The sequence below is a fragment of the Apus apus genome, chromosome 2 (assembly GCF_020740795.1).
Source record: "Apus apus isolate bApuApu2 chromosome 2, bApuApu2.pri.cur, whole genome shotgun sequence".
Taxonomy (NCBI): Eukaryota; Metazoa; Chordata; class Aves; order Apodiformes; family Apodidae; genus Apus; species Apus apus.
The window spans coordinates 107,418,450-107,443,416 of record NC_067283.1 but is presented as its reverse complement, the minus strand read 5'-3'; the positions used below and the strand labels follow the sequence as shown (position 1 = coordinate 107,443,416).

Sequence of the window (24,967 nt, the reverse complement as noted above, 5' to 3'; positions counted from 1 at the left end):
TCAGTTCCTGTGTTCCCCATAGGAACAGTGCACTCCTGTTTTTAAAGGCTTGTTCTGTCTTGTGCTTAGGAGGAAGGAAAGACAGTGCCTGTGCTGCCAGGAGGAGCTACATTTTCCCAGTTGTGCTCCTGTGATCAAAATTTCCTCTTAAAGCTGCTGTTAGCAGTTGAAAAGAGCCTTCTGTTCTGAACAATTACATGACCTTACATCTGTAAGAACGATTGATCTTTTATTACTGGTCACAGTCTGATGGTTATAAAAGGTTAGCCCTTTTTCCTTTCCAGAAAGTGTTCTGCCCCATTTTTTTCTGATGCTCCTGCTTTTCCCTCATTTTAAGACATGGGCATTTATCACATCTGACTAGTCTCACTGGGATAAGGTAGACTTGGTTATTAACAGCTGGGACACTGAAAAGGCCATAGGAGAAGCAGCAATTACTGCACGGATCTAGAGGTCTGCCACCTCCATTGATCCATGGAGATCTTCCTAGGTCTATCAAACCATTTAGTTACGCCTTAAGGTTGGGGACTTGAAGCAGCCATGGGGATCACCACGGTCAGGATCTCTCCCCAAGTGGGGCTCACTTCCTGTTTCTTTGGTAGCCAGAGCAGTTCTGTCACAGTTTGATCAGGTCATACACATCAGACGCTACAGAAAAAACCCTGCACAGTGTGACACAAGACTGCCTTGCCTGCTGGGTGAGAAAAAGTGATGGAAGATAAATTAGGGGGACAGCTCAGTGCCCAAGTCTATTGCCTGGAACACGAGCAGTGAGGTTACAATTCATGCCTGAAACATCAAGAATGTAACTCACTGGATGTGGATTCAGTCACCTTCCTTGTGACCCTCCTCATCCCCAGCTTGCCCAACCTCAAGGTGGCAAGCAGGCCAGGTTCAAGAGATGTTAGTCCTCCCCACATGCCTCAGCTCACAATATGCTCAAGTCCCTCTAATCAACTGAAATAGTTACACTTCATCCCTTCTACCACATTGTACCTGCAGTGGGACCTAAGACTCAAGCTGTATTTCCAACAACTGTCCCACATACCAGCCCATATGGCCTTCCAGTGAAGCGCCCAGTCATCAAGTTCTTAAGACAGTGAAATTCAATCCAAATGCACAAAGGTCTAATGAATGGCTCTGCAGGCAGGAATGCACCTCCCAGCTGGTAGCAAACCACCCTGGAAATTCCCAGGTATGATTTAATAACTGAAACTGTACTCTGCAGAGAGAAATTATGTGATACGCAGTTTTCCAAACACTCAGCAATTGGAGATATGTCACACCCAGCCTCATCCTTAAAAGGAAACAAATTGTAACTTCACAGTGAACTGGGACCAAAAAAAATTACCTGTTGATCATGTCTCAGGGGAGTTCCTACATACACAGCACATAGAGAGCGACTAAAGTTAATAATTAACAATAAAAACAAGCATAGACCTTCCCCCTGCCCCCCAGTTATTGACTGCCAAGGTCCAAGAGACAACCAGTTCTTCAGCAGGGGAGCAGACTGACAGCAGCATCCTTCTGAGGCCACCAGTTCTTCCCTGAATATGTGAATACTGGGACTTGGAGCTCTGTCATAACCCTATTATTTGCAAACAGGTATGCTTGGTCTACAGCTCCCCACCATGCCAAGCAATGTCCTACAGAAGTCCTTCACACCTAACCATGCTCTGAGAAAACACACAGAGGCAACGGGCAGTTATATGGACTATCAACTGCTCTGTTCAACGGGAGTGACCTGAGCTCTGCTCCTCTGCCAAACCCTCCTGCTGCAGCCAGCACAGAAAGCTCTCTTAACTCCACCTGCCCTTTCACATTGCCACCATCTAAGATGAAGCTTCCTTTTTCTGGATCAGGGAGACCAGCCTCTCCTCCAAAAATCTGCACAACTAAACAGTATTATTAAAAAGTTTTATCATTTATTGAACATAAAATACCTATCAAAAATCTGTTACCTAGCAACAATTAACAACAAAATAACAGTCACAATTAACAACCACCACCACCACAATGGAACAAGGGTTCACAGCAGAAGTGAGTTAGTTGCTGCTTTCAGTGTCGTTGGTCAGGCTTTCTGCAAGGTCACTTAGCCCAGCTTTGTTCAGCGCAGTGATCAGGTTCTCGGGGGTTGCATGAGCACCCTCCTGATCCTGCCAGGCAACCAGCAGCTGCTTGGCTCTCATCTTCATGTCCTCACTGTCCAACTCAATCTGCCGTATGTCAGAATCCTTCATTTCCAAGTAGGGGGCCAAGGCCTTCCACTGCTCCCCAAGCCTGTTAGCAAATGACTCAATTTGTTCACCCGTCATGGCTTTGTCCCGTTGCACATCTGGGCCTGGGAAGAAAGGAGAAAGAATTGGTGAGACACAAATGTCTCCAGATACTGCACGTGAATCTCCCCTTGAGCGGCCCCATTTTAACCCTCCTATTTATTTACTAACAGACTGACTGACACCTTTCCTTCCATTGTGAAAACCTACTCAAGAGCTCCAGGAACAGGTGGGTTTTTACAGATGTTGTTACCTGGGTTTCAAGAGGATGTCCCTTATTGTCCATGAAAAAAAATAAATCTTGGGTTTTGTGTGATCTCCTGTGTGACTGAGAGAATTGCTAAAGCCTCAAGTACACCAGAACTGCCTCCTCCAAATCATAACAAGGATTTTCACAGCCAGCCTCCCGTTTGCAATACATGAGTCAACAATAATATTTAATATAGAGTGATCTTCAACATTTCAGACTTCTTTTAGTGACTTTACGCAGAGTTAACCCAGGTAAAAAAATGTGCTTCCCTTTCACCGAATTACTAAAGCCTCACGTTCCTACTAGCAGCACAAGTGTGAATGGGATAGTAATTTTAGTATGTTGTCAGTATTTTAAGGAATTTGGTCCCACTCTGGCATCAAGATAAAAACCAGGGAATACTGCACTCTGCTGAAAAGCCAAGTGCTGCAGTGACTACACATGTGGGTTTGCACATTAATAGCTTACCATGGTCTATAATCTATGGCTTATCACCTATGCTTATTTCACACTTTTAAAGAAAAAAACCCTAAAGACTGAACTACTCATGCACAGAAATTAATAATCTTGATTTTTAATAAATATCTCACCCTCATGCCACCTCAAGAGCCAGTTAGCATGAAGTGGCTGTTTCAGCTGTCTCCAGTGCTTGTCAGCCACATTCATTTATCTGAACTAAACGGGTACATCGAAGGGAAAGAATGGGAGATCACAAACAGAGGTGCTCAGACCACTTCCCCTGTGCCTAAGCACAAGGGTGTGCAGCAGACCACGTGCAGCTCTGCCACCTCTGCTTTAAGACAAGATTTAAAGAAAGATGTAAATGCAACCCAGTGAAGCCACTAAGGCTGCGTCAGGCAGCGTTAAGCTGGAGAGAACTTCACTATTGGCAAGGAGACTGGAAAAGGTCAGGTGCTGGATGGAAAATGGCAACAGAAGAGAGATTCAAAGAGTCCCACAGGGGACCTTCCACTAACAGGAAAATCCTTAAACAAAACTGCCCCAGCAGCAGTATCCAGTGTGCAACACCCACACCCTGCACACCCCACCTAAGCGTGTTGGATCCAAGAACCAGCATACAGAGATACAACACGCATGGGAAAAGGTGCTGTGAGATGAAGACAGGAATGAAGACGGAAGACATGGAAGGACACTTGGGAGCACAGCCTACCAGGGTTACAGGCAAGAGACAAAAATGGAAGAACTGTTTCATGGAGAGGAATGAACAAAAGATGACATGTGGTCAGGAAGGTTGCTCTTCTCACAGAGAAGTCTTTGCCTTTAAGGTATTTTAAATAAAGAGGAAGTAAAGGTCTCAAAGTTGGAATATACCAGTTTGTGCCAGTCCCTTAACCATCCTCTCCCAGTAGGGACTAGAGGGAAGCACTTACCCTTGGCAATTAAAGGGCAGGAAGAACAGGAGAGCAGGGTTAAGGAACACTTGGACAGGTTTTTACACAGCAATGCTGGCATTTGAGCTAGAAACACCTACCAACACTGTAAACATCCACCACACTGCAGAAAAGGTGGAAGAGGCTCCTAATGAAAATGCTAATCCCACTTCAATGATTTGTACACTGTGAACACAGAGAGGTTGCTACTGGTGCCCCACGTCCTGAAAAAGATCTACGTTTTGGGTGGAATGTGGATTCAAGTCAGAAGCACTTGGGTTAACCAGGACTGGTGACCCTCACAGAAACTATGATAAAAGACAGCTTCTACAATACACATCAAGAGAGGAACAGAAAAAACTGGTAACATGCAAATCTTACTTTCATTGTTTTCCTTTAGTAAAGCATCATTATCTTCCTCATCTTCATCTTCACCTGTCTTTATTTCTTCAGAAGGAGGCTACAATGAGAGAACTAAATATGACTGGATGGATTTTATGTTTAAAGAGTAATTTTACAACTCTGTGATAGCTCTGGAATGTGTGTTAGAATGGAAAACCTGACCATGATCCCATATGACAATTAAAAATCACTCCCAGTCTTCTGTATCCTTAACGCCAGTAACGTATGTTCTAATAAAATACAGTAACAACTAAGAAAACTAACGAAAGTACACACTGACTTCACAGGATTCTCTCCCCTTCACAATAACTACAACCAAGCACTACATACTTAGCTTTATTCCTTTAAAAAAAAACAACCAACTGGTCTCACCAGTGTCACCAGCCTGCTGATGTGTGGGCCCAGGGGCTCCAGCTCCTTGTTCAGCAGCTGTGCTGTTCTGCAGGGCTAAAGAAGAGGTGCCAGTATGGTTTTATTTTTTATTTTTGTGCTTTTTTGTTTTTTTTTTTTTTTTTCTGAGTGATGTTTGAAAGGATGAGACCACTACTGATGTAAGCTTTTTTTGTTTTAAAAAGTATTCTTCTTCTTCACTAATTTTATTCCTCACTTGGGAATTCCTCAAAATTGTCTGTACTTTCAAACGTCTGGCAAACAAATATGTTGGCAAACGAATATGCAAACAACAAACTTTTCACTCTCTGATTTAGCTATTGATTAGACAAGATGAACAAAATGTTTTTTTCCTCTGTTTCAATCACAGGACTCATCTACATCGTTGATCTTGCCATACCACTAGGTTCGCCACAAGAGTATCAGGAATGCTGCATAAAGTGATACACTAACACATGAAAAAACTTTCCCTTCCCAGTATTTTTTCTAAAATTGCTATTAGCACCTAGTTAACTGATGACTGACCAAACAAAGAAGCTATACACTGCAATCCAACCTTTACACCTCATTAGTTTCACATTACAGACAAGGTCTCAAATACAGAAGCAGGGATTCACACATGCAAGAAATCACTGAGTTGAGTGCTAACTGAAAGGTTTAGAAAATGCTCCCAGCTATTAGTCTCTCCTATCACTATGTACAAAGTGATCTGAAAGATCTCTTCCTGGCCTCAAATTCGTACTGTTGAAAAGCATTCATGCCTTCAATTTACAGCTCCACAAGGTCTGCTTTTCTTTACATATTTTAAAAGTCAGGGAGCTGACAGAAAGGCTTCCTCTGGTACACCTGCCCCTTTCACTGCTGTCCCAGTAGCCACAACTATTCATATTCATGAGCCTTAACACTGGCTCACACCTTCAATAATAAAGTGGTTTGCACTGCAAAATGGAGCCCCAGGAGTTGGGTATAAACATATTCCTGCCAACCAACCCAGCAAAAACACTTGGGATCGCCACAGCTGTTTGCTCCCAGAATACAAGGCAGAGCTCAGCACCTAGTGGCTCAGCCAATGTTACTCAGTGCAGTGTTACTGGGAGTTCAACAACTGCACCAAATTTACTTGCAATTTTTACTTTACAAGCTTTATTTCCCTTGTGGTTACTTTACCCTTCTCCCTCCCCACATACCAAACAGACTATAGAGAAAAACAGGAAGTCAAATTAATTCACCATTTATTATTATAGGCTAATATTACTTACAGGCAGCTCCTTGGCTAATTTGATCACCATGTTTTCTAGGTATTCAGGTAAACTCTTGAATTGCTGATTTGTTGGCTGGAAGAAGTGGGGACTTCTGCGTGCTAGAAGTCTCAGTGCTCTCCAACCATAGTTAGAATTGTTCACAGCCCTATAATAAAATACAAGTTTGGTTGGTAACAGTCTGGAATCTATAAATTTACAGAAGACTATCTATCTGAGGCATTTACTAATTAATATACATCTGCCCAAGCTTATCAAACTTTTGTACATTACTGGAGTCTTCCACACTTAGTAGTAATGCAGAGAATAGTCTGTTTTCTTTAAAAACGCAAACATGAAAGAGATCAAACCAAAGCAAAACAGAACAATGATTGACATACTTATACTTATTTTCAACCATGTTTTCAGGATCTGCTTGTTCAATAGCTTCTTCAAAAAACTCCTCCAGCGTTGGCATGTATTCCCTAAAAAATAAAATAAGGAGCTTAATACTCCTCACACTCTAAAACAGCTGTTTTTCAGTTCCTCCATACTCATCTCAAGCTTATCAACCAAAGAAAAAAACCCCTCAAAATCCAACCAAGTTTTTCCTTGATTTATCTCAATTTATATAGCTTCGGTTTTATTTTTTTCAATTTTTTTTTAAATTTAAAGGAGTTGTAGCACAATATGATCATACACAGGGAATCAAAAGTTTTGGTTCCAAACACAACTCCCTCTCTATCTCTTGGCTTAACAAAGACAAGTATCCTGTCACAGGCCTTCCTGCACTTCCCAGCCTCACAAGAAAGGAGGGCACTTCCCCTGCAGAGCTCTCAGCCTCTGGAAAAGAAATTCCTTCACTCAGAGCATCGGCACTGCTCAGCATCTCTCCCCAGGCACCCAGCCTTCACAGCCACTACCAGCAAAATTCCCTTTGGGAACGGTCTCATTCCTGTCCCAATTTTTCATACTAGGCATCGTGTCTGCACAAAAAGGGATTACACTATCTTTAGCAAATCAAGTTATGTAGCAAAGTGCACTTTCAGTATTTCCTACAATTGTGCAAGCAGAAGGGACAGGCAATAGTTGTATTTTTCTACATCTGCACCACAAGCAGATCCGGTATGCACTGAAACAATGCCTGCTGGCTGTATCCTCTTACCTAGCATTGTTCAAAGCACATGCCTGCTTGAAAATCATAGCCAAATAGCTGGCTTCACTACAGCCAGACTTGGCAACCACCCTTTATTATGTAAGGTAATTAATTATACAGTCACACTCTACAAAATGGGAGTTTCCACCTGGTTTTTATCTTATATTTTTCTTTTCCAAGCAATGAAAATTACTGAGAGCGTAAACACTACTGAAGAAAACTCTAAGATTTCAGGACAAAGATTCATAGAAGGAACTTCTCTCAAGACACACAGTGAAACACCACACCATAGGAGATCATCTTACATACTTTCCTTACACCAATTTTGTAATAATTGTAGGTTTGTGTGTAATTCAATTGCTGAAAGTCAGCTTTACACAAAGATGTACCCTTTTTTACCTACCTGCTCTCAGATTTACAAGCTTCCATGTTATCAGGACATAAGTTCCAAAGGCGGGTCAGTTCCTCACTGAAAAGAGAAGCATAAACATTCACATTCATCATTCTGTCATTCCATGTTCCATCATTCACCAAAACAACACTACAGAAATTCTCACTCCAGAGCCTTTATAATAAAACATACCATACAAAACTGGGGTACTAGGAATTACCAGAAGCAAAAGAAATCTTATCTAACCAGGAAAATTAGATATTAAATTTCTATTATAATCTCTTGCTGATCTGTGGTTAGAAAAAGCAAGAAACTTACTCTTTCAAAACTGGCCAGGTCATTTTGTTTTGACAAAAAAAATAACTTATCACTTGCTTTTTCAAAAGGGACATTTTACTAAACACTCCATATACAGGCTGGGTGAACAGTTACAATGAAAAGACTTCCCTTTCTCCTAAAAAGGAAGTGGAAAAATGCAGCACTTTATATCACGCAAAATACAGCACTTTTGTTGGACAGGATATATCATGAATTCTTTGCCCCAGGGATAAAATACCAGTGGGTGTTATTTTAAAACTCATGGCATAGATACATTTTAAGCAAAAAACCCTCAAAAGTAAACAAAAGTATAAAAACTGATCCAACACATACAAACCATGGATTTTCAGCCTGTAACTTACAGGCTATAAAAAAGGGATCTACAGGAAATTACTATGAGAAAAGGAAGCCTATTGCCAGTTTTAAAAGAATGAGATAGCCCTTGGCTGTTCTTCCTTGTCAGTTCCAAATTGAGGAAGTTTGAAAATTAGTGAGTAGAAAAAATAATCAGTGACAAAAAAAAACCCTGCAAAAACCCCAAATCGACTAAGCAACCAAAACCCAGAAACATTGTCATGAAAAAAAATGCAACATACTTCCCCATAAGGATTTTTTTGTTTGGCCCTTTTCCTAAGAAGTCCTCTGGAGCTGGCCTCTTTCTTGCAGGCCTCATTGGCTTAGAATCAGGAGGTCTAAAGAAAAAGAGATGCTCTTTAGTGTCAAATCAGTAACACAGAGAGAACAAAATCAAGCTATTTCACTTCAGATGGTGCCAAGTTAAATCATAATGAAAGTATTCAGGACTGAGATTCTAGGAGTGGAAGGAGGCAGGGGGAAGAGAAGAGAGGGCAAAGCAAGAATAACAAAAGGGATTTGTCAGACACCAAAAATATTTCACTCACAAATTTAAAAGTCTAGCAGAGCCCCAATACGAAGAAGAAGCAAATCACATTTATTCCAGCAGCACATACTAAGTATGGTCTACCCTGCTGCTGAGATCATCTGCTCTGTGATTGTAAGTTCTTTTTACCAGGTGCACCTGATTTCATGGGATCAGAGAATGAAGATCCCAGACCACTGAGGTTAGGGTAAGACCTACCCAAGCTGAAACTCTGGCTGAGATCTAAAGAAGGAGACAGAACATTTATAAAAGTCAAATTTTATAATTTTACTTTGACCCCCAAGCCCCGTAATAGCAATGTCCCTCTTCTCACAGCCTCCCTCCCTTTTTCTTTTTTATGCTAACAGCTGAAATAATGAAGATGTGGCTGCCCCTGATCTGTCTGTAAAAGTAAATCTGCAAGGAGATAATGACCCAGATGGTCCTTACCACCAAGGGGCTACAGTCTAGTGTGTAGAACAAGGAAGGATGGAAGAGCAATGTTTGGTCACCACGTCAAGATAGTCAACTAGACATATGGAGTCAAAGTTCAAGTTTTGCCAAAAGTTAGTAATTACTTCCATAGGAAAGCTTTCAATGGCAAAAGCCACCTAATCTTAACTTCCTTTCAGGTAAAGGATCAGCACCAAGTAGCAAATCTAATTTAAAAAGTGCTTTAAGAGAAGAATCATTACACAAAACTCCAGGTATGCTGCCCCACCAAAGTTATAATGCCAAAGGCTTCATTAGAGACAATCCAAAGTAGTATATGGGAAAGTCAGGTACAAACTTCTTCAGCCTCGGGTCTGTTGAAGACAGGAGGCAAGACAACTTGCTCCAGTTTCCTCAGAACAAGGAATTCCCATAATACCTCCTCCTGGAGACTTGGCATTATGGGGGAAAAAAGGTCCCCTGATACAGTGAGGAATGCTCTCCTGAGACCATGCACATTCATAACCACCTCTTCACTGACATAATGAAGCCTCAAGACTTCTGGCAGTAATCTAAGAGTGTTCTGCACACACAGAAGGGACACCCAATTGTACAAATCTCAAAGCTGTGTGAATCACTAATGTTCATATACACTGTGGGTATATATTGTGAAGTTGAATCACCATTTGAAATGAGCAGCAGCAACCTTCTACTTCATACTAGAGTTACCTTTCTTTCACAAAGCTTGGGCAGCCCTCATTTTTCCATGAGTTCCAGTTTTCTTCAGTATTTAATATATGCTGGGGGAACATAACATTGCACATTATTAGGCACATGATCACCTTTGGAATTGACCCCAAAATTTTTAACTGAGCTATTAAAGTTAAGGGACAAACTTTGTCATAGTGTATTTCAGATGCTATTTTGAAGGTCATCAGTATAATATTAGACAGCTGTTCAGTTTATTTAAAAATAGTGTATCTTCTCTCTTCAATTACTGTGGGAAAGGCTTTATTTCTCCTTCTCTAAACAAGAAAATAGATATAGCCAAAGTGAAGGAAAAAAGTAAAGAACACATATTTTATTTTTTTAAATTTCACTTGCATCTTATTCCATGTCTTTGGACATAGAACTCCTTTTTGAAAAGACTTCAAAAAAAATGTTATTACTTTTTTTCAGTAACCAATGTCTCTGTAGGTACACATGCACATATATACACATTTCCATTTTTCCCCAGGAGAAGGAAGAAAAGCACATTAATGAAAACATGGGGAAAATATGACTACAGAATAATAAGACATTATGAGACCTATTTTACTGAGATGAGATAAAAGTTCTCTCAAATATTACATATGTGTTCCAAAAGCTAGTTTAAACTGATACTTCCTTTTTTACGTGCTAGACAGGCTCTGCTCAGCGAGACACTGAAGTACTTACCTCTACCATTTTTGAGAACCTTTCCCCATCTGGAGGATTTTCTGAAAGAAGCTATGATTGAGAGGGAGAATAAAAAAAGTCAACTTTTTGCATTATTTTTGTAGCAGAATACACAGGGAAAAAAACTCACAAAAACCCCCAAAGAATATGGTAGTTACTGCTTCAAAGGTGGGTAATAGAGCATTACATGCTAAATAGTTCTCTGTGTCATTTTTATAGAAATATCTACTGTACCAACCTGGTAAACTGCTTTTGTAGTATCTTCAATCCAAAGAGACTGTTCATCTGTTAGAACATAGTTTGAACTGGAATTGGAAAGAAAAACCAACAAAAAAGCAATAAGTGTTAATAAATCTGCCTACGTTTTTTTGTTTGTTTTTGTTTTTTTTTTTTAATGTGAAGTTTACTATGCATTAAAATAGTGCTGCGGACACTTCAATTAAAATAGATACTTCCTGAGGGGCATTAGAGGGGATCTGAAGAAAGTACTTTGAATGTGCTCTTGTCTGGTCCCATGGACTGACCATTTTACTACTTTGTGGAGGTCATTAGATGTGCTTGTGGAATGTACTTTCACAACTCAGCTTCATCCAGTAGGAAGTCCGTTTTCCATGAGTCAAGATCACACCTTGATGTTGGACCCAAAGCACAGCATGTGGGCACAATTAAAAGACTTACTTAAAAAAAAACCAATTTTCCTAACCTGCACCTAAAGAATCACTGTAGATAAATCATAGAATAAGAAACACTTTATCTACCATTGGAACACCACTCTTGAATATCCCAAACCGCTAGTTCTATTTTGGCATAACCTGAAGCCATTACATAAGTTGCTTGGTACATCTAAAGTGATAGTGCAATGAATAAGCAGAAGTGAAAAGAACACAGAAATACATCCAACATGGCTCACCTCATTTCCAAGCAGAGACCAGAACTTTTTTTAAACACATTACAAATTAGGTGAGAATCTAATCTTTGTTTTTTATTGGCTTAAGAAGAATCCACTTGAAACATAACCATTACCATTCAATTTACAGTGTTCAAAAGCAATGTAATACCAACCAGCTTTTAATGAAGCACTGGATACCTTAAACAGCAAATATAAACATGACCATGGCTAAGCCAGTAACACAGGAAAAACTTTCAGAACTAGTTTCTCCTAGATAATAGGACATTAAAAAGCTCATTTTTAAGAAAGGGAATAATTAGTATTATTTTACAACAACTGCAACAAGTATTATACTACATCATTTATATGTCATACCATCCTTGACCACTGATAAATGAGTGTTTTTAACAAACACTTTAATGAATTGTCATTGAAATGACAGACTATCACTTCTACAAGACTGAACTGCGATTCAGAAGACTTGAATTCTATTCCTTCTCTGCCAGTGGATTGCCTTGGTAAATAATCTAAGAATGAGGATAATCATCCTAATCTAGTTTGCAAAATTATTTGAGATCTGCTTATAAAAAGCAATATATTGCAGGTGAAAGACAGCTGCCTTAAACGTTAATCATTATGTGCACATATGGTCAAGGGCACAGGAAATTCACAGAGAGGTAGGATTTTCTTCAGCATAACATTATAGTAGAGAGTAGGAAAAGACATGGCTTTGTTCTGTCCCCTTAATTTATAAAAGTAATAATCACCATTATTATTTCTTCATATTTTAGACAGAATTCTGTAGCACACTAGGAAAAAATAAACCAGCAACCAGTGCCACATTGCAGAGTTGATACAGATTTGAAATTATGCCACAGACTAGTACCTTGCATTAGTCTAGCAGCTTGGAGCTGCCAAAGAGAGACACCCCATCCCTCTCATGGCTGACACCTTAAGCAAGGTTTAGTGGCCTCTGCTTCTCTGAAAACCCCCACTCAACTCACCAACTTGGCAGAAAACTAACTCTGCAAAGACAAGCACCATTGTTTTATTGCTGGTTTAGTGAACTGCACAAATTTGAGTGAGTCTAATGAATATTAGAACCACTGCAAAGAATCACACAGAAGCAGAGAAAGGCAAGATGAGACCTCTGCTTTCATGCTGAAAAATAACTTCAGCTACATCCTCTATGTACCAACCCAAGGCTCTGCAAGTTTCACAAGAGCCTTAGAACAAGTAGACAAACTCTTTTAAAATATTCTGGCTTATCTCCCAAGTTCTTAGCTCCCCATCCACAAAACACAAAGTATTTCCACATTACCTTTTAAATTTGACCTGTCCCTTTAGATACTGAAACAGTATTAGGTACTGCAACAAGATGTGACGGCGAAAGTTACTGTCACTCAGCTGTAAATCCATCAGCTAAACAACAACAAAAAATAATTACACATTAGAGAGATTAAGCATGTGTAAGTGAAAAGTCTAACAAATGTTTCCAGGTATACTCCACAGAGACTTCTTTTACAAGATGATGCTAAGTCATTGCAGAAGCTCTATTCAGTATCACCTATGCTTTCAGGACAGGGCCTCATAAGGTATGAAGACAAGTAAACTCTCATCTAGCACAACTTAGGAAAGAGTATCAAAATTTCTAATTATTTTTTTTTTTTTAAAGCAAAAGAAACTGCTTGTAAGACTATACCTAGATTTGTGTTTAAGTAGTTTTATACTGCTGGATTTAACAACATTCCTATTGAAGTGAACAAGAATTTGGAGAAATAATTATTTGAATATTTCAGTAACTGAAGGACTTGTTCCCTTTTCTTATGAACTACTGGCTACAATATAAGGATCTGGCTTCCACACAAGTGTTAACTCTCATCAATACATGCACAGTGATACACTGGTTGGTTTCTACCTTATGTGCTGCAGCATGATACATTATATAAAGGAAACATTAACAGATTCTTTGAATAAAAAGGCCTTTGACTACTGGGTGTTAATTAAATGAGTTCTAGATCTTCTACACTATATTATTTTAAAATTGCCAAGGCACAAGCCAAAGGTTTATGATGAATGCACCTACTCTTCTATCCCAGAAAGAGAAAAGTCATGCTGTACTGACACTTGCTTTCTGTCTACTAATGCATGCATTTAAAAGTTAAGAGTGACATATTGTTCCAAAATGAAAGTAACAATTCTAGGATTATATTCACTAGAGTGTCGCATTTTTTACTTAATATTAACAGAATTAAAAACTGTCAGAATCTTTTTCAAAGCAATTTTAAATAAGACCATTATGAGGCAGAAAATAGTTTTGAAAATGCAATTCTAGAGGCAATAAAAAAGCAGGAGATCTATAAATATTTACTCTTTAACTTCCCTTTCTATTTGTAGTACTACAAATAAAATGCAATAAACATCAGCTTTACTGCAGACTTGTTCCTGAAATAAAAAAGTCCATGAATCACCAAACAGCAGAGGCAACCCCCTCAAAAAAAATGCAAAACAATAGAATAAATCTATCTAAATAGAGTGATCAAATAATGTAATGGGATACCTAGAGAAATCATTGAAACATTCAAAACTCAACTGGACGTAGTAGCACTGATCAACCTGCTCTAGCTGAGAGCCTTGAGAAGGGAGGCTGAACTAGACACAGGTTCCCTCCAACCTCAACTAGCCTGTGATTTGGAGAAGAGAAATCACATACCTTTTCACTAGTTAGGAACTTTGCAAAATATACATGTTCTCCTCCTGTTTTTAGTTCTTCCAACTTTTTTCGGGAAGCCTGAGTGTCATCCAATTTGTAGCTTTTGAAAACTGCCAAAACTTCTTCTGAGTACTATAAAACAGTTATTTATCAAATTAAAATAACACAAAAAAACTTTCTGGAGAACTACACTAGACTTAGTGCCAAGCAAGTAAAATAACTTCTAAACTTGGTATCAGCCACTCAAAATGACCCATACGCCAACAATATGAAGGGCTTCTCTGAACACCACATATGACAGTGAAAGTGTTACTTATAATTTCAGAATATCTAATAATTTGAAGTATTTAAAATACGCTAAGAAAAACAATGTTGTCAACAGTGCACAACTGCTTCGTTGTTTAGATGCTATAAAGAAAAAAGGTCTACATTACGATAGTGTTATATTCAAACTCAATTTAAGTAGTCTGGAATATATGCAAAGAAAGGTAAATAAGGGAGTTAAACTCTCAGTACTGCTCTTAAAATCAATTCACAGCCTTAAAGCTGCAATGAAGAAAAACTCAGTTTCATCTGAAACACTTAAGCTTGGCCTTGTTCAGTTCCCCTGAACCACACGGGGTTTTTTTAGGGGTTTTTTTGTGTAGCGTTTTTGGGTTTTTTTGGAAAGCTGAGAAGGTAGACCTCATTAATTAGATTTATATTAGAATGTCTGAGCAGATGTTACCTCTTACTACCAGAACACAGAGAACAAACAAACAGGTTTCTTGCTATTAAATAAACATTGAGTGGCAAATTGTGAAGAAACAGTAGCTTTGCAATAAACCACCCTCAAAATTCATACTAAGCAAAATTGAAACAGTTGGCTGAAGGGGACAGTCAAGTCACTGCTTCTATAAAGGTATTAGCTTCATTAGAAACCTGTAATCTTTACAGTTTCACTGGGATCGGTATGAATATTCCAAAGTAAGATCTAGGACTAGGCAGAACTATTTATCACCTTGGGGAAAAAAAACCCCAACAACAAATAAACCCACAAGTTCTGCTTTTTTGTTGCTGATAAATCACAAAAAAGGTACTTTCGACATTATTGCTACATATTAAGTCCTTCTGCTATTAAGTTGCACAAGTTTTATTAGGGGATTTACGGCAAATCTAAATACATTGTTTACTGTCAAAAGCTTGACTTTAGCAAAATGTATTTCCTCACGCACTATTATTTTTCAATGGCATTAGCATCTGCACTGTTCTATGCTTATGGTGCCACTCTCCTATTCATGTAAACAGTGATTTTTACTAAGGCTGAATGGCTGAAAGCACGAACTCAGATTACCTTAAGAAAAGTCTTCCATGAGACCTTCTCATAGCACTGCACAGGATTTCTAAAATAATCTTGAAGTGACCAGAATTTTCTATACAGGTTGTAATCTATTGGAATGGAACTGGGGGGGGGAAAAACAACGTCAAAGAAACAATATTGAAAGCAATATACTCAGTTCAAGTCAACTCGGGAATGTGCAATCCCAGAACATATCATTTATTGTGTAAGTGAAAAAATGAGCCAATAATAAGCCCTTACAGAGAAATTGTTAATATAGAATTTGTCCCCACGAGTTTCCATTCAGTCTTCTGTTACTTTCTCACTATAAAAGCAAAAATAGTAAGAAAAAGGGATCTTAGGATTTCTTCACTATTTGGGGAACGAAGAGGAGTACAGCATTTTCTCCTTAGAGCATACAAAGCATGTACTCAGATTCCCTGAATACATCTCACCAGAACACGTTTTGTCAAGATCACAGGGAAAAATTGTCAAATAATCTGTAGATTTCTTTCTTTTCCAGGCAAATCCACTTAAACAGATTAAGACACTATTAGCTTGTATCTAATCTTGAGAGGTCAGTAGAAAAGCAGAATAACATTTAAGGAAATTTCCCAAGGTTTCCCTTATAGTTTTATTTCAACTGTTAAAAGTGCTGCAAGCTCACCAGCTTGTTGGTGCTTCATCATCTCCCATTTCACCTTCTTCTACATCCATTCCTTCTTCTCTCTCCTCAGAGTGCTAATAGGAAAAAAACTTATATAAATACCTCTATAACTTGCATACAGTTTTCACAGCCTTATCTTAAACATTCTATTACACTTCAGATCATAAATCTTAAGATGCTAATTTAAAAGATCTCCAAAGTTATTCCAGCAAAATGTGCAACAAATTCCTTTCTTAACACCTTCCTACACTTTGCAATGGTAGCCTGACTTTTCTTGAAAAAAGCTGAAGGGACAGCTCTATCCTCTGTACACTGTGGGGAAAACTCGGTACAGTAAGTGACAGTGCTCATCCCTCACAATCAAATCAACTTTTTTCCCCCTCAAAGTCTGCACAGATAACGTATCAGGTAACATGCCTATTTCCAGAATCAGCACCTTGTTCTGGAAGAGGGATGACCAAATTATGAATAAGCACTTCCGAATATTAAACATAGTATCACATTTTTGTGCGAACAATCTCTTACTGCAGAACGAGTGAAAAATGATATAGGAATTTTCACCTTTTGTCCTAGAGTGCTCTCATGTTCATTGGTATTGAAAACAGTGACATTTTCCAGGTTAAACTGACTCTGCAAGTTAAGTCCTGTGAAAAACAAACGACCAGTCTTAGAAGCTATGAAGTTCATAGGTATGGGAAACGGTTCTTCTTCCCCAAATAAGTCTAAACAAAATGCCTTTTAAGCAGTTTGGTGAGAAGGTATCCATCCTACATGAAAATTAGGATTCACTTTAGCAATTTTCAGTATTTGTTGCCATTTCTCTTTATGCCAGACAGGCACCCTGTTAATTTCCCAGTTATTACTTTCCCAGAAAGTAATCCATTCCACACAGCCCTCAAAAACTGTGAAGGAATTGGAGGCTTTTTCTTTTAAAAGAACATTGAGAACAGCATCCAATTCTCCCACCTGGGCACTGCCCTTATCTTGGTTTATTATTTGTTTGCCTGTGGAAGGTTTAATGGCAGCAGATTTGAATCACCAGGTTTTTCCTTCTCTCCGGGATGAAGCATCTGTAAACCAAGCATTAACCATTTCACTTTCATATTCCAGGGCTTCTTTGATAGGACTTTCATTATTAAATATTTTTCATTTATAGATTTAATTTGTTCCTGAATTTTTAGTTGTTTGTCTGGGCATTCTTCAAGTTGGAAAAGTCCAGAATAGTATTCAGTTTGGCTATACCATTTCCTGATTGTGCCTTTTTGGGATATTCCTTCTGGAGGGGCCTTTCCAAATAGTACTTGGTTAACTACTTTGAAAGGGCCTCAAAGAATAACCTTTTAGTTTTTAATAATCTTGCTGACTTCTTTTAGTGCTGTACACACCGTAAGCAATCCCTTTTCCAGAATAGAATATTGCTTTTCTGAATCCTTAAATGACTGAGAGTAAAAGCCAATTGGTCGAGTACTCCCATTAGGTCCCCATTGCCAAAAGCGATATGACAAGGCACTGGCTGAAAACCCCCACTCTATTATTATTGGATCCTCCAGGTGGAGAGGCCCCAGAGTTTGGTATGTCTGTGCCTCCAGTAACAACAGTTCAAGGGCCTCATCGTGAGACTGATCCCATTCCCAGTGACAATTCTTCTTTAATAAATCAAAAAGAGGATGTGCTATGATGGATAAATGTGGAATACGCTTTCTCCAATACTGAAGGGTCCCCAGTACTTCCTGCAGTTCTTTCTTGTTGGTGGGTACTTTCATCTCTCTCAGGTGAGACAAAGTATCGGAAGGAATGTTCCAGGTTCCCCCCTTCCACCTTATTCCCAGAAATTTTGCCTCTTGGCATGGGGGTTGCCTTTTTTTTTCCTCAGGGATCTCTATTTGCATGTCCATTAAATGCCTAATTGTGGCATCATAAACTGCCTTTACCTCTTCCTCACTCTGGCCCCCTATCAGCACATCGTCTATGTACTGGTAGACTTCAATTTTGGAATTATTTTTGATTTCTGGAATGTTCTCCAGCTCACACACCAGCTCATGGTGGGCCAGCGTGGGTGAGTCTTTATATCTGCTCTATAATAGGGTCCTGCAGCAGCTGTTCCTCTGTGAGCAGCGAGCGCCCCGTGTGAGCCCTTGGCTTCACTTAAAAACCTCTCTACACTGGGGGCGGGGGGAGGTCACAGAAGCACCCCAACAGCTGGTAGCCTCCGTGTCAGCACTGGCACCTGACAACAGGTCTGCTCATTCACTTAGTTGTTTATAAGATGCTGATATTATATTCTCAAAAAACAGCATTCAAAACTTGTGCTTAAAATAGCATCAAAATGAAAGTCACTTAGAATATTAAGGGTAGAGACAAGAACTAAGATGCAAGTGCAAAGTGATTTTCTCCAATTAGATTTGGTCTGCAACCATCATAAACTTAAAAGATTCAGTATATTTAGTTTTTGTTAAGTGTGATGAAAAGCAAAAAATCTCACCTGATTTTTCTGAAAGTGGAAATAACCTAGCCAAGAACAGCTGAATTCTTCCACAGAAGACAGTGTTTTGTGACTTTGATAATCTTCGTAGAAGGTCTAAACATTGTAAAAAGTACAGAATATTAGTATTTTTACCCCTTTGAATTTGTCATGCACTAGCATTCAAGACTTGCTAACCTACAGACTTACATAATGTACACAGCTAATGAAAGAAAGCTAAAATTTGTAAATTTAAATACTAGTAACTTCCTGAAAGCAGCCATGTTTTTTTCTAAATGCATTCTACCGATTACCCTAACACCTTCAACAGCTATAAAAAAGAACTTCAAATGAATCCCACTCAAATAAAGCCTGTGACACAGGCCTTGTCATTGCTGAGGTATAAACAATTCTCAGATGTTCTTCTATAACGACCTCTACTGATTAAGATATTTCCCTACTGTTAGAATGACTTTTACATTAATCAGCAAGACTCATTAATATCTATTGAGTGATCTGCCTTTTAACTTTATTACTTACTGAACACATATGAATGCAAATCAAATTATTAAACTCATTTTCACTTGCTGACATAGAAAGTTCTTTAATTCCTCTCCCACCTCCCTGAAAAACTACAACTCACCATTGCACATTCGTAGCAAGTAATTTTTCCCTGCAGAATAAAAGGTATTCTGAAATGGAACAATAGTATTTACATCATTAGCAGATCACAAAACCTTCTCGAGCAGATTCTAATTAATGATGAGTCCTTAAATTATCCCTTAAATAACAAGTAGTTCCACAAATTCCAAGAAAGCATAAAACACAACATTTAAATGCAGCCTCTGTACAGAAAATCACAAGTGACAATAAATTCTAAGAGCAGCATCCACTTTTTTTTTTCCTGGAACACATTAATTTTTATGCTCATTGCCTTTATTATTCCAGACATTATTTATAAACATAAGCAAAGAGCAATATACAAAAGATAGGGCATTCACAGTACCAGTAATTGGCAGCAGTAGACAGAAATTGGAAGATGCTAGAAATAACCATAAAGAACAGTTTGTGAGTGTATCAGGACACCCACAAACTGTTATCTGAAAGAGAACAGCCTCAGTGAATGCCTATGGGAGGTAGTTTTGGTTAGGAAAACACGAAGAAACTGGAGTGCTTTTCAGATGTCACTGATAAGAGTTGCTGACACTTGTGTTTCTAGCACTACTGCCAAAGAGCAAACTAAGGATACCAAGATCCAAGATTTCTTACAAACTTGTAATAAAATGCTGGAAGGTTAGGGCTCCTGTCCAAGACTCTGGGTTCCCTCTTTAATTAATAGTGTCAGCAGCACAAGAAGTTCAGCAGCCTCTCACAGCAGCTCTTCTGGTACAGCACCATGCACAGCAAGAGTGTAAAACCCTTCATAGGCCTCAAAACACTGACTGTCCCTCAAGAGCAGAAATATTTTAGGGCAACTTAATCACCATTGCTATGGTTTTCTAATGGAAAGCCTGTTGAGGAACACCCAAGAAGACTTCTTTCCCTGCAAACTGGAGATGAAGGAATCTCCTGCAACTCTAAGGAAGAAGCTGAATAGTAAGTTGAAAGGTAAACTAATATAAATTGTATCAGAAATTAAGCTTCTGGTTTCCAAATGTGACAAACACTGCATATCATAGAGATATGAGTTATAAATAATCATCAATCAAAATAATTATTTATTTTTAATTTTCTGACCTCTGCTGCCCAGATATTTGTAATCCCCAAAACAAAATGTGCTCAATGTTACCATTTTAAAACACACAGATGCAAAGACAATTAAAATCTGTTTGTAAAACATGGTTCAGGTAGGCAGAAGTTTTGGCACAACTATACCACATTTTGGAAAAATACCTACTGATTTCCATGTAGCAACATTTTTCTCCACAAAAGTGAAAATTCTGTCACACTGATCCAAAGGCAGGCAATCCAGAACATCCCCCAGGAGCACAAAAGGGGTTGATGCAGTGCAGATACCTATGAAGAACAGGGAATATTTTATTCAGCAAATTTGAACTGAAATGCAATAAAGATGCATGGCAGTTCAGGAATATAATGTTAAAAAAAAAAAAAAAAAAGGAAGAAGGTTATCCTGGGCTCCTACAAATCCTAACAAAAAGCTTGAGCTAAAGCCTGAACTTCCATTAGATGAGCTTTACAAGAGCTTTGCACCAAAGTAAAACAAATAATATATGTTTTCTAAAAACCTCAAAGTCTGAATCAATGTTGCATCTCTGCAGACTGCAAGTGAACCCTTTTAAGCCCAGAGTTAGCTGTGCTACACACCCACCCATGAAGTTTGAGAGCCTTTTCTCAAAGTAAAGCACCTCTAAAGCAGTGCTCCAAGTCTATCTACACAGGCTCTGTAGTTTGGTCATGTCTGCATTCCTCATAATCACAGGTCTGATTGTTCTACAGTTCACAAAACTCACATGTAGTTGAGATATACTTGCTAAAACAAGCAAATACTTGCAGCGTAATGTGAAAAAATAAACAAAGGGAAGAGATCAAAAGCCTCTTCAGAAGAGATTAGCACATTGATTTCTAACACAAAAGACAGAACAAATTCAAGTATCTAAAAAAACCCCATGTACTGACAGATCAGTACTGGGAAATGACCAGATATTCAGGAGAAGTCATTTCTGGCTCTGACAGCAACTCACAGAGAACCCTCCAAGTCATTTAACCTCTCTGCCTCAGAGGTCTCATCTCTGAAATTATGCCATGAGACTTCTAAGCATTGTGCAGTGGTGGAAGAATATAGAAAATGCTAATTATGATGCAATAAAATCACGTTATCTGCCTCTATTAAAAAAAATACCAAAAACTCCAACACAAATGTCACACATATAACTGAATTAATTACATTAAATTTCATTCCTCTTGTGAAATACACTTAATAACCACTAGCATAAGGGCCGCAGATTATCAAAGCTAATTGCTGTAGATGACTTACAACAATAAAAAACTTTAAATTTGCCTAAATGGCCCCTAAAGCTTTGTTCTGGTTTGGTAGGTTTTCTGGTAGCGTGGGAAGGGCCCCAGGAGTGGCTCAGGTAAGAACACCAGAAGCTCCCCCTGCTCCAAAACCAGCCAAGGAGCCATTAGAGGGACAATAGATGCACCTCAGTGATTAACATACAAAAGAACTGATGTAACACCTGAGCAGAAGCTCTTCTAAAGAAGAAGAGCTGTGCTGGGGGAAGAGAGCAGGGCTGGTGGTTGGTGAGGAAGAAGGGGAAGAAGGTGCCCAAGCAGAAGTTTCCCTGCAACCCACGACGAGATGGCAGGCTGTCCCCTGCACTCATGGAGGAACGTGGTGAAACATTCCCTGAAGGCACCAGGAGGGGTGAACTTGGCCAGTGGACTTGGATTTTGTGGCCAGAGGATTTGCTGCCTGCGGACTCTGATTGCACAGCTTTGGAAGACCCCGGCACCAGGGGAGGTGGCTGCTCCCGAAGCAGCCCGTGACTTTGTGGGAAGCCCAGGCTGGAGCAGCTCCGGACCTCGTGAGAAGGACAGGTTTGTGGAGGACTCTCCCATGGGAGAAATCCCATGGGGAAGCAGGGAAGGACTGTAAGGAATCCTTCTTCCTGAGGAGGATGGCGCAGCAAGAACCACCAGCCTGTGAACTGACTCTAAACCCCATCCCCTGTCCCCCTGTGCCGCTGGGGGGAAGGAGGGAGAGAAACTGGGAACAAAGGGATTTGGGCCTGGGAAGAAGGGAGGGCTGGGGGTAACATATGCAAGCCCTGCTCTTTGTGTTGTCTGTGTCCTGTGTGTGTTTGATTGGTGTGAAATTATTATTTTTCCCCAAGTTGAGTCTGTTTTGCTGGTGACCTTAATCGGTGAAGAACCCTCCTTGTCCTTTGTCTCAACCCATGAGATTTCTCCTCCCCATCCCAGAGTGTGTGTGTGTGTGTGTATGCATGGGGGAGGGAGTTGAGTGAACAGCCACAGGGCTGTTCCTTTGTTGTTGTGTTGGGCCCAAACCACAACATTACTGGCGAGCCAGGCAGGAGAGAGACAAGGAACCACAACACACTTGCAACAGATTTGAGAGAAGGATGCTCACCTTCGGTGACACCGTTAATAGCAAGAGAAATAATTGCCAGGAGATTTTCACATGCTGCTTTGTTTATCTAAAGAGACAAAACAGTATTAAATTTCTCTATTCTGACCTAAACACATCTAACAAAACTAAAATGCCCGTTTTTGATATTTAAAACAAATATTCACATTCAACTTCCCCAACATTCAAACAACTTATTAAGTCAGATCTGTCAGTTAACTACATTAGGTTTTTATTGAGTGAGCAACATTTCCTGTTGGGTCATTAGAGACCCTACAATACCTACAGTGTAAACAATCTGTGTAAACCTCTGAAAAGTAATATCCCACATTCAGCCTTCATTCAAATAATACCAATAAAACATTATTTGGCTAGTAACAGATAACCCACTCCACCCCACCCTTAAAAGTGTAGTTGTAGAACAACGCATATTCACGTACTGGAATTTTAAGATGCAGACTTTCACAAGCACGATAAAGAACTGCTGGAACAGGCTAAATCAACATCTCAATCCTGTGTGGTATCTGTAAAATACTGCCATTCTGTCCTACCTTCCAATCTCCTCTAACAATCTATATTCCACCTCAACTAGATAGCTTTTACATAGCTCATGTTTTCAATAAACAGTATTTCCTTGTCCTAAAGTAAGTTGCTGATAAATTAATACATTAACTTGCAAACAGAAATTTGAGCTTTATCAAGAGATAAGCCGTAGCAATTTAAAGTACTTACTATTTCTTCTTCTACAATAACTCTAAAAGCTTGATCCAAAGTACACTTCTTCTCATTTTCACTGCAAATGCAAACATTCCACATCAGTTAATAACAACCATTAGGGACAAGATTACTAAACATTATCTGAATAGGCAGGTTTAAAAATCCAGCAGCATTTACTTACCTCCCAGGAATCTGGTTAAATGCATTCAACAATGGCTTGATACTTTTGTGATTCAGAGCCTCTCTGGTGGAATTCTAGAAAAATGTAAAGAAAGGTTACAAAACCAGTACAAAACAAGAAGGATCTCCTCCTTAATCTGTGTCACGGTGAACAGAAATAATAAAAACTCTGTTTGCCACACACCATGTGTCAGTTTACACAGAGAACTTTGTAACAAGTGGGGCAAATAACAAGTGCCTAGCCAATGATGCATGTGAGCTAGAAAAGCATCACAGCTCAAACCTGGATTAACAGCATGGTGAAAATAGTATTTCAAAGCGAAACACAGAGGAATATGCTGTTGTGACCAATGCTACACCTACATCAGCCTCAACTCCCATACACTCAACTTCACCTGCTTCACAAGGAGATTATCGTGGTTTGGGAAATGACTCCTGCCAACAAGATGGTCTAAAAGGACTATATTCTGTAACAAAAGCAATCCAGTGGAGCAAGTGTCTGTACCTCGACCATTGCTGCATCAACCCCATCCCCTCGGCTGACAAACTGGGCTGCAAACAGTGGGATCCAGAGGCCTGGGTACACATCCAGCCCCCCTGGCTCTGGCAGGGAAGAAGCACCACGCAGCAGAGGCGCCACAGAGCTAAGTGCAACATGCTACAGACGTTTTGCTGCGGGGCTTACGCCGAAATTTAATTTCACTTTATTCTAGTTCACTGAACCGCAGATCCTCCCTCAGCGAGCACGGCTGCGCCGGCACGAAGCCCTGTGCCCAAACCGATGCCACTTTATCTCAGCTGCGCTGCCCGCTCGTTAAAGGAGAGCCTGGGCCTCTCCGCAGCAGGAGCCCCGGCCGGGACTGCGGGTCCAGGGCCGGGCAGAGGCCGCGCGGCCCTGTCTCTGAGGCGGGAGGCGAGGGGGGCGGGCGGGGGGGTGGGGAGGCAGAGCCCCGCACCGGTGCGCGCCCCTCTTGAGCAGCGCCGAGGGAAGAGGGGAGAAGGGAAGAGGGCTTGGGAGCCCCCGCCGGGGCGCAGCCGGGCTCACCGTGAAGCGGAGCCGCGCCTCGGGCAAGCTGAAGAGCAGCGGCGGCGACATATCTCCGGCGGCGCGACGCTCGGCGGCGCGCGGCGATGACGCCACGGCACGGCATTGCGTACGTCCTGGACACGCCTCGCCTCGCCTCGCCTCGCCTCCCAGCCCCGGGGCGGTGCGGGGCGGGGCTGGCGGTGCGCTGCGGTGCGGGACTGGCGGGGCGGGGCGGGACTGGCGGGGCGGGGCGGGGCGGGGCGGGGCGGGACTGGCGGGGCGGGGCGGGCTGCTGCGGGTCCCGGTGCCGGCGACGGTTGCTT

At 40.3% G+C, this 24,967-nt stretch overlaps 1 protein-coding gene across 4 annotated transcripts; it reads right to left on the bottom strand.

Moving 5' to 3' along the window:
• Positions 1-1,905: 1,905 nt before the first annotated feature.
• On the bottom strand, positions 1,906-24,754 carry THOC1 (THO complex subunit 1). Of its 4 annotated transcripts, XM_051610480.1 has the most exons (22): positions 24,663-24,754; positions 23,619-23,692; positions 23,453-23,513; positions 22,724-22,790; positions 20,507-20,625; positions 19,253-19,301; positions 18,631-18,726; positions 16,710-16,792; positions 16,149-16,222; positions 15,497-15,605; positions 14,164-14,295; positions 12,772-12,872; positions 10,800-10,866; positions 10,562-10,612; positions 9,854-9,924; positions 8,912-8,935; positions 8,409-8,504; positions 7,507-7,572; positions 6,349-6,432; positions 5,969-6,116; positions 4,299-4,377; positions 1,906-2,341 (listed from the first exon to the last, which is right to left on the bottom strand). In XM_051610480.1, the coding sequence occupies exons 1-22, from the start codon at positions 24,711-24,713 to the stop codon at positions 2,046-2,048; spliced, it is 1,998 nt and encodes a 665-aa protein (XP_051466440.1). In that variant the 5' UTR covers positions 24,714-24,754; the 3' UTR covers positions 1,906-2,045. The 4 variants fall into 4 exon arrangements, with proteins under 4 accessions (XP_051466440.1, XP_051466441.1, XP_051466442.1 ...); XM_051610481.1 differs by lacking the exon at positions 8,912-8,935; XM_051610483.1 differs by lacking the exon at positions 4,299-4,377 and having other exon boundaries at positions 2,225-2,341.
• Between the last annotated feature and the right edge of the window lie 213 nt (positions 24,755-24,967).